This window comes from Lates calcarifer, linkage group LG2, assembly GCF_001640805.2.
Source record: "Lates calcarifer isolate ASB-BC8 linkage group LG2, TLL_Latcal_v3, whole genome shotgun sequence".
In the NCBI taxonomy this organism is placed as follows: domain Eukaryota; kingdom Metazoa; phylum Chordata; class Actinopteri; family Centropomidae; genus Lates; species Lates calcarifer.
This window is the reverse complement of record NC_066834.1, coordinates 28,634,381-28,644,967: the sequence shown is the minus strand read 5'-3', so window position 1 is coordinate 28,644,967 and position 10,587 is coordinate 28,634,381. Positions and strand designations below refer to the sequence as shown.

The 10,587-nt window shown below is 39.4% G+C and overlaps 1 protein-coding gene across 1 annotated transcript; it reads left to right on the top strand.

Moving 5' to 3' along the window:
• Positions 1-1,400: 1,400 nt before the first annotated feature.
• On the top strand, positions 1,401-5,879 carry mc1r (melanocortin 1 receptor). The gene has a single exon (XM_018667992.2). It carries the CDS (start codon positions 4,082-4,084, stop codon positions 5,054-5,056), a length of 975 nt encoding a protein of 324 aa, XP_018523508.1. The 5' UTR covers positions 1,401-4,081; the 3' UTR covers positions 5,057-5,879.
• The last annotated feature ends 4,708 nt before the right edge of the window (positions 5,880-10,587 follow it).

Genomic DNA, 10,587 nt, shown 5'->3' with positions numbered 1-10,587 from the left:
TACTCAGGTGCAAAATTATGAACATGAGGAAACTTTCCAGAGTCAGAAAACAGATTGGTCAGTGAAACCTGTCAAAAAAACTGACAGTGTTATTAAAATAATTTAACAGTTTGTAGTTTCAACATCTCCAGTCACTGTGAGTTGGGCTGCTTCACCACATAATGACCTCTATTCTTCTCTTCACCTCTCCTTTGCTCTCAACACAGTTTCATGTTGGCAAACAGTGGACTGCTTTATGAAAGAAGAAAGTTGAAACAGTGCTGATAGTGAGTGGAAGTTCTGTATCACAAATTCAAAATTTTGCTTTATAGCACTTTAACAGAGCTTGTCTACGGCCACAGTATCAGAAAGAAGGTGTTTATTGTCATGGACTTAAACCAACAACCCTCTATCTTAAAATACATCACTGGGGGGAATCAGGTCAGCTTGTTGAACTCCATGTTAAATTTCAGTGACTTAAAAATGCAGAAGTGAAATTTGTAAGCTAATTAATTATGTTGAACACATTTGTTGCTTTACTTGAACGTGGAAATTTTTAAACAATATTCAGTAATTGAAACCTATTTTTGTATATCTTCAACATCTGTATTTCATAAAGAGAAACACACACACACACATTTTAGCTAAAATTTTTAAAAAGTCAGTAGTGAAAAGTGATGAGATATGGTAACTATGTGACCACCAAAAGCAATGCATGAATTGCATCACAGTATTTTAGACAAGTTGTTGCAAATTCAGTCATTCCTGACGGGGCTAATCACAAACAAATCTCAGTGAGATTCTGTTGCGACTGGTAATTTGCTTCTCCTGTTGCGGATGCATTCAGCCAGTGAGTGGATGAGTCCTCAGCTGACCTATCTCATTCTGTGGCTTTCATGATTGATTCAGATTTAATTTTCTGTTATCATGACTTAATTTTAGTCTTGTCCTCTGCCAATTTCAGCATTTTGCATTTACATCAGCATTTTCAGCATCCTGACTGTCACAGTTCTGGGAATCCGCTCTTCGTCCTCATACAGAAAGAAATAGTGTGGTTATTTTTCATTTCACATTTTCTTGAGCCTCCATCTTGTTTTTTTCTTTTTTCATTTTTTTTCCTGTGTAAATCTTTTCATTACTGCAGGATGTCTGCTGTTTTCCTGCTCTCCCTCACTCTCTGCACCAATTCCCACTTTTCAGTTTGAGTTGACTCGCCAGTATTTTATTATTTGTGGCTTACCCCACCCAATAAACCAGTACAGAGAATTGGCCAGATTTTTTCAGTAGTCTGCTGCTGTCCATCAAGTTATATCCATTGTAAGAGTATGGCAGGTTTTCTCTAAATTTAGCCTTAATTTATTTGTCAACTCTGTCATAGACTCACAACCTCGCTGGAAGATGGCTGATTCACTGCAGTTAACACTTGAGGCACTAAGTATATTTACAGCAGCACACCAACAAAATATTTATCATTTCTAACTTACATCATTTGCTACTTCTCACCATTCCCCAGGTGTGTACTCTTGCATTGTTGTTTATGGAGGATGCCAAGATGTGCAACAGTGTGCAAACCATTACACCATTACTGTCTCATGATATATATATATATATATATATATATACTTCTCAATGAACTCCATGGTCTCTATGAAGGCGCTGAACAAATCACCCTCTACACAAACTGTAGCTGTCTATACACTAACTCGGCCAGCCACATGATATGTGTGACTGTGCTTGATATTCAAACGATGTCATTGTTCCCAGTTCACCTGGAGCTATGGTTGAGGTTGTGTGGACTTTTCATGTGATCTGTTGGCAGTATAGAAAGGCTTTCATAACAGTGTCTGAGAGGAAGCTGTGTGTGGGGGTCAGAGGATGTCTGATGTGACTCTAATGTTGCTACACTGCTGCACAGACAATTGGCCATGTATGAAAATGTCAACTGGTTTTAGGTCTCAGTAATAATTTATGTAATGATTTACAGGTCAAAAGACATGTACAGTTGCTGCAGAGGTTAAAACGGGCCGATGTTTGTTCAAGGTCACATATAATCATTGTTTTACAGGTGTTGAGGTGACTATATTTAATTGTGAAGCTGGTAGAATTCATTTAAATGATTTTAATACAGTGGTAATACTTCATTTAGATGACTTTTTCATTTAGACAAGTTTTAAACTAGACACTTTGACATCTTTAAAGCTGGAAAATGACCAGATATGGTCACTAGGCTGCTCAGGATCAGTTGTAAGGCCTGTGGATTGCAGCAAAGACAGTAAAGGATACTGTATACCTAAATATTCTTTGTACCTGCACTTCTTGTCTAAGGCAGAAAAACGATTGAACTAGTACACTCTGTACTCATGACCTTATAAACAGTTGTAACGCTGCTCAAATGGCAAACACCCTCATGGATTGTTCTGAATAGGTCAGGATCGCCGTCACAAGCTTTGACAGATGGTACATGTATGATTACCATGCTTTATTCAGCTGAGGAGTTCATCCCTTCAACTAACAAGCACGAGTTTGTTGTTAATGACCTTAATTTTTGCATGACATAGGAACCTAAATGTCAACAACAGTAATATTTACAGTGGATTTGAACCAAATGACTTCTCAGATCTGTTACCGTTTAAATTAGCAGCAGAAGGTCTTTACGGTCTAACCCCACATCCAGAAATGCATTAAAGGATGGCGTCATATTTTTTTCATAAACATATGTATAAAGAGTTTTTGTTTGTTGTATTCATTTCTCTTGCTCATAATTCCAGTGTAAGCAGTTGGGTTCACAGACACATACACAGTCCTCTGCAAGAGTGCATTCCAAAATTCAGAAATGGTAATATGAGGCTTGAGCAGTTTGAGTTTGTCAGCTGAAGGGGCTGTCTTCCAAAATTAGTATTTATTTATTTATTTTTTTCAGCACAGAATTCTCTCAGTGTCCCTCTGCTGCGACTCAGCAACTGTGCTGTGAAACTCGAAGAGGGAATGCTGTTCTGCACCGACTGTAATTTTGGAAGATGGTTGCTTAATTTGTCTGATTCAGACAGCTGGGCTTCACTTGCTCCAACTTACACTGAAATTGATGTAGGAGTGGATCTCTCCGTCACAGCAGCCAATAGCATTTTCAGTGTTCAACTGGAACCTATGGTTTAACTTGTAGATTGGCCTTGTAGGATGGTCGATTGCAGATGCAAGAACCAAAAGAACCTGCTTTTTAAAGGCCATGCACAGATACGTTTACAGAGTGTCGGTAAACAGTGACCAGGAGAGGGGATGACAGGTGAGGTGGTGACATTGTCGCACATGCTGCTTTAAAGTGCTCTCTCCTGCTATTTTCATTAATAAAAGTAACCACCTCCCTAATAGCCTAATAGAGAACAATATATCCGTCTGTCAAATAAACATATCAGGGGGATAAAAGATGGCAAACCACACAGAAAACGCCCTGCCTTCCTCTCCTTTTTTTTCCACAAACTGCGCCCATCAGACATTAAAAGGCCACAGAGACATGACCGCAGCCCAGCTGACGTTTGCGTGAGAGGAGGAGTCGCCTCGAGTCTTTCAGAATCCTGCATCACTGTGAGAAATGTTCAAACAAGTCACAGTCTCCGTTTCCCGAGACACCAAAGACACTTTGTGGACTGCACACCATGTCGGTCTCAACAGTCTGAACTGACACAGGGAGTTCTGCCGATGGGCGGGTCGGGTGCGCTGTGTGGAAAAAAACCCCTCAGTTGTGAGCGCGACGTTTTGATGGAGAAGAATATTTCATGGACTTTTCACACGGACAAAAACGCCTGCTCTCCAGACTGCTGCGGTCAGTCATTTATTCAATGGATTAAATGAATAGTAATAACATTTCATCACAGTGGATATTTAACAGTTAAGGTGTTGATGGCTTCAACAGCTGAACAGCTGCTGGGACTAATCGTTTGATTTTTCCAGCTGTGGGGCGACGTGTGACTGCAACAGCTCCCGCTGAAGCACCATCCAAACCACAGAGACAACTGATGAAACTTGTCTACACGGTCTGACACTGTGCCTCAGTAAAACTCCACCAAGACAGCCTGTAAACCAGCCAGTCGTCATACAGAAGTCAGACATGGAGATGACCAACAGGTCCCAGCACAACCCATCTCTCCTCCACGTCGAGCTCAGTCCTTTAAGTGACTTTATGGAGGAGAACGACACGAACTCTACCGGTGAGCGGCACTCTCTGGGCTGCGTGCAGATCCGCATCCCTCAGGAGCTCTTCCTGGCGCTTGGGCTCATCAGCCTGGTGGAGAACATCCTGGTGGTTCTGGCCATCATCAGGAACCGCAACCTGCACTCGCCCATGTACTACTTCATCTGCTGCCTGGCCGTGTCCGACATGCTGGTCAGCGTCAGCAACGTGGTGGAGACCATGTTCATGCTCCTCCACGATCACGGCCTGCTGGACGTGCACCCGGGCATGCTGCGCCACCTGGACAACGTCATCGACGTGATGATCTGCAGCTCCGTGGTGTCCTCGCTCTCCTTCCTGTGCACCATCGCCGCGGATCGCTACATCACCATCTTTTACGCGCTGCGCTACCACAGCATCATGACCACGCAGCGCGCCATCACCATCATCGTGGTGGTGTGGCTGGCCAGCATCACCTCCAGCATCCTCTTCATCGTGTACCACACCGACAACGCCGTCATCGTGTGTCTCGTAACCTTCTTCTGCACCACGCTGGTGTTCAACGCCGTGCTGTATCTGCACATGTTCCTCCTGGCGCACGTGCACTCCCGGCGCATCATGGCTTTCCACAAAAGCAGGCGCCAGTCCACGAGCATGAAGGGAGCGATCACCCTCACCATCCTGCTCGGGGTCTTCATTTTGTGCTGGGGCCCTTTCTTCCTCCACCTGATCCTCATCCTCACCTGCCCCACCAACCCCTTCTGCAACTGCTTCTTCCGAAACTTTAACCTTTTCCTCATCCTCATCATCTGCAACTCGCTCATCGACCCGCTCATCTACGCCTACCGGAGCCAGGAGCTGCGTAAAACCCTGCAGGAGCTGGTCCTGTGTTCTTGGTGCTTCGGCGTGTGACATCGTGTTCATTCGGGAAGAAAACGAGAGCAAATCGGGTTATCAGCCACGTCGGCAGTCTTCCTCCAGAATGTACATTGTGTCGGAAGCTGAAATAAACTGTGACAGACCAAGACTGTACCTCTGATTAAGACTTCTGTACGTTACATCGTGGATTTGATGGTTACTCCCACACATGGCTTCGGGTGTATTTATTGTTGCGTTACACCACTCCTGGCTCAGGTTCATGCACTGTGAAACACCTGGACACTGAATCCGGTAATGACTCTCTTAGCGAAGAGAGAGCCTCCGTTTTGAGACTCTCCTTGTTAAGAGAGTCATTGGACTAAATTATAGTAATTGATGAGTATTTTATTTTTGTTGAAGTCATTACGTGTTTTTTTTCCCTGTAGTTGAAATAGGATTTTGTCTTGTATATAAAATGCCTCTTTTTGTTGGTCGAAATATGTGATCTATTTCAACTCTGTGCATTTGAAAGCTATAGATCTTTTTTTTTTTTTTTAAAGGAGAGAGAAATTAAGAAAGTGAAAACCTGCACTGGAAATAAATCGTTTATATTTCTTCCTTCATTAAATTAAAACTGAATGTTAGTGTTGCTCATTATTGGGTTACTTCCGTTTAAAAGTAAGCTGAACAAAAGTCTCTCATTATGCCTAGTTAGAATTATTTCATAGGGAGCTTACAGCCTGTTTAAAGTCAGTCAACTGTGTATTTGACAAAACAGGCATAAAACATGCAAGGCTGTAAAGATAATGTGATGTGTTACAGAGAAATAATCACCACAATTATCAGGTCTAATGTTCTCCACTTTGCGTCTGTTTTTTTTTTAAAAAAAAAAAAAAACAGGCAAACTGCGGCTTTGCGCTTCATCCGAGAAAAAAAAGGGTTTGGTGAGAAGACTGATGCTAAAACACAAGTTATTCCATTTAAGAATAAAGTGACTGAAAAAGAGCAGGAAGTGCATGATCTATAAAAAGAAAGCTTTGAAAGCCTTAGTTGGTGTGATGCCACGTTAAAAGGCTTGCTGCAGTCTTGGTGGGAATCACTTTTCCCCAAAATAAATGTCCTGATGACTGAAGTAAGAAAAAAAGAATGCAAAAAATCACATGAATGGCCTCGCCTGATGGCAGGCCTGAGGCCGCGAGCATAAGAGGGTTTATGAAAGGAGGCATATCAAAGTTATATTTCTGGGAGTTTGTGTGGTTCTCTGTGATGTGAAAACAGGGGCGGTTTATAGAAGAGTTGGAGCCCGATTTCAGTTCTATAGGTCAAACAAGTAAGACACCGGGCCTCGTGGCAAGTTTTTATTAAATATGAATAAACAAACAAACAAACAAACATACTCTACTATTTAACCTATGTTTTTTTTTTGTCTGCAGTTGGCGCAAATGCGAATGTCCTGCCTAAAGACAACCTAGATTTTATTAACAGTTTCTTTAAATGGAACTGTCCCGAAATGTATATCCATATGTTATATATTCTACATAACACATGGCTCTGGAATTTTTGAAGCTTGCTCTTTAATTATTATAATTAGAATTATTATAGGCCTATATAATATTTTATCGACTGGTTGTAAATAGGAGCTAGAAAAAATTAATGAATTAATAAATCTGCACTTTTATTCTTTTTTTTTTTTTTTTTTTAATTCCCACACAGTGCTGGTTATAAGGGCTTTGGGTCGGTTTCAGACAGTTGTTTCCACATGAGAGGAAAAAGACTCACAGGTCCCATGATCAGGCTGTCAGCCAAGACAAAAATATTTAAGATTAAAGATGATGGAAACCGTGCAGTGTAAAATGTGCATGTTAATACTGACAATAATGTAGACTGTTGTACACTGTAGCCTAGTTCTTGAATAATGGTTGCCAGAGTTTTTACTGCTGAGTAATATAAAACTACACAGTCCCTACTGTTATCAATGAATTCAGTCCATGATGTTTGTTTTCTGTTGATTTTTAATTAGAAGTCACTTTTTCTTTTTGTGGTTTTTGTAGTGGTATTTTTGTCTCAATACCATAACTTTATTTTGTGGGTTTTTGTTTGTTTGTTTAGTTTAGTTTAGTTTTTTTGGCATGGGAGGTGATACAGAGGATTGTGGATATACAGTGTGGTTGCCTGGTATCTGCTACATAAAAATAAGCTCTTTTAAACCTAATGAGACTTTGGTGCTCTGTTCCTCCATATCCTCTAAAGTAAACCTGAGTCGACACATATTGTACATGCTGTGGTTATAACTGCAGCATGCATCACATGTTAACTTGAAACTGAGTCAAAAAAGATGATGTTGTACAGTTATTGTATATATTATATATTATGTAATCCATGAAGTTGTTTACATGTTGTCTATTTGTCTCAAATAAAGGGGGCAATACCAGAGAAGCTTGCGGTAAATGAATAATAACCCAGCATATCTTGCATGATTTTACTTCTTGTTATTACATAGTATACTTGCCTAACAGATTGTTTTAGTTATTTGGAGAACAAATATCCAAACCAAAGTCTTCACTCATGTATTGCACTAACAAGATAAGAATCTGTAAATTCCCTAGGAAATGGCCATGCAATTAGCACCATGGGATGCGTCAGTGGCGCCAAATACAGCAAAAGACATACAGGTTATCAAATTATGTCTGCTGTTTTTAGGTACCTCATAAGCTGAACAACAGACATGAACTTAATTAAATGTCCTTGAATTTAAACATACTTACATGCAACATGGACTCTTTTCTTTCTGCTTCATAGAAACAATCTATGCAACACAACATTTGCTCCCAGCAGACAGAAGGGCCATTGATGTATAACACAACAGAGACATTTTTTGAAATGCTCCATTTTTAAACTCATGATCAAGATCAGTTGCTGTGCTGTAAATAACCACATTGAAGGGAAGGGGATTTCTAGTTGGAACAAATAGAAATTCTCATCCGTTCCTCAAGGAAGAAATTAAAAATCTTAATTGTTTTCAATCATTCCATAATTTACTAAGTTTAATTTAGTTCACTCACATGAGCATCTTTGCGAATGACTGAATAAAATTTAATTTTGCAGTTTAAATATTTCAAGAGTGAAACAGTAAAAACTTTAGAGGAAATTGGCATGAAAATTCATGCCTGAATTTTTCTGGATATGTGGTCAGTAGTATTTTGCAGTTCATTTTTAAAAAAATTCTTCCTAAGGTATTTTTGAATTATTGTTCACCCCAGTTTTTCATTTAATTTTTTGCACTGTTAGTTCTGGTACATTCCTTTTATTACTTCAATCATATACTGATGTCCAGTTCATATTATAGTCTCTGTCTGTAATCCCTCTTCTAGTGGTCTCCATAGTCTTTCTTATTTTATTTTTTCTATTCTATTTTATTTTTTCTATCTATCTATCTATCTATCTATCTATCTATCTATCTATCTATCTATCTATCTATCTATCTATCTATCTATCTATCCATCCATCCATCATGACATGTCTTGTTCCCTGATGTGCCAAACAGAAACATTCAACAAACCATATTTGTTGTGTGGATATATTTCATATTTGTTATATGAATTTTATGGTTTTATTGTAGATATCCAGTCATTTGTACACATAATAAATAAATAACTTGAGGAAGCAGACACAGACATGCATGGACATGCCACTTGACAGTAATTATCACTGATTAGTTCAAAGAATGACCAATGTGTGCATAATTTGCAAGGGAGCGGCATGTTTACAGTCAGGGTTATGACTTCTTCCTTCATTTAGCTGCACAAAGCAGCTCTGTTCATACCATGGACAAATTTCGACAGCTGCTGTCCAAACAACAAACACACTCAAGCTATAATAATTGAGGGTTAACTATATGGCCAGAAACCAAGGCTCTGGCGCTCAGGGATAGGCCCTCAGGGATGGACGCAAATAGAATATATAAAGAAACTACGGTTTACTTTGATACAAATACCAAATAATTCTCTAGGCATAAATGTGGCCTGCCAAATAATTAAAATTACTGAATGCTGAAACAAAAATTGAAATGAGAGAAGTGATTGTTTTCATCATGCCCGTTATCTTGTGACCATGAAAAAAAACAGTTTTTACCATACTATCTAGAGGCCTATCAATCCATTATGCCATGATCACTGTTTCATTGTCTCATCAAGATAACAATAGGTGCTCATAACAGTAGCTTGCATTGTTTATAGGCCTTTGTTATCCTCTTGTGTTGTCTCATCAAGAGAATTTATTTTGTGTTGACGCCATCTTAAACAGGCAGTGAAGTGCAAGTTCATGTTCATCATAACACATTCAGCTGGTGGATAGAAGAAGACAGGACGACCGCTGAAAAGACTGCTTGGCATCTGCAAAGACCTGTGTGTATTACAGTGGAAAAGGCTGTTGTTTTGAGGGAACCTATTACCAGGTTTAGAGCCTCTTAGGGTTTCCTTAAAAGTATCCCCCTTGCAGATTGTGGTGAGCCAGACCAGTCTGGTCTTAAGTCCATACCCAGTTGTAATCTCATTTTCCATGGTTGCCATGCAAACAGGATGCTGACTGTTTCTCATTTTGGTCCAGCTTTAAGCTGACTGTTGTAGCTCCTGTGTCTATAAGCCAAAGTTTGATGTGAGAGGTTGTCACCAGACTGGGCACTTTGCTATACAATCCAGATTTATCAAATTAAATAAGTTTGAATTGATGTACAGAAGAATTTATGATTCAGACAAAACTTACAAATGCAAACATTATTTGAACTGCCTTGTGTTTGAATACAAGCTGTATCAGTTAATCACCACTGTGCAGGAGGATGAGACAGGTCATTCAATGAGCAGGAGAATCTTAGTTTTGAGAGATCAGTGTCTGAACTAAGTATGTTGTATGTACAGTATATACAGTTTTATTCAGGAGTCTCTTTCCTTACCTATCAGTGCTCAATAAATCATATAGCACATTCCTACAACAAGAAATGAACTTGTTGTATGACTTATAATAATAATAATAATAATAATAATAATAATAATAATAATAATAATATGCTATCTGCGATGTATCATATTAATCATGTAAACCATGTTAAAAGTGATGCAAAGAGATATTTCTGTTGTGTTTGAAGTGGGTCACATGTTTCTGTCAAACACAGCATTTCGTGACAGAAAACATCGCTGAACAGAGGATCTCTTTATTCATGAGAACACAGTGGCCTTTACGCAGTATCTCTCTCCTGAGCAAAGGCATGTTTGGTCATTAAACACGGAGAAATTGATTATCTGGTCTGTTTTAGGCTGCGCTATGTAACTCTGCATATGCAACAGCCTACTTTTTCTTAATTTTTACACCTGATGGTATGGTTTTTGTTTTGGTATACCAAGCAGTTTGCTACACCAGGATAACCACTGACATATAAAACAGGCTTAAAAAGCAGGCAACATACATAAATATATGAGTAGATTCTGATATGGCTGCTTTCAAAAGGAAAAAAAAAAATCCCTTCTCTCATTATATCCTCACCACCACCCCGTCCTTTACTGTCTGTTTAACGCTCTAAATAGAGGCTCCAG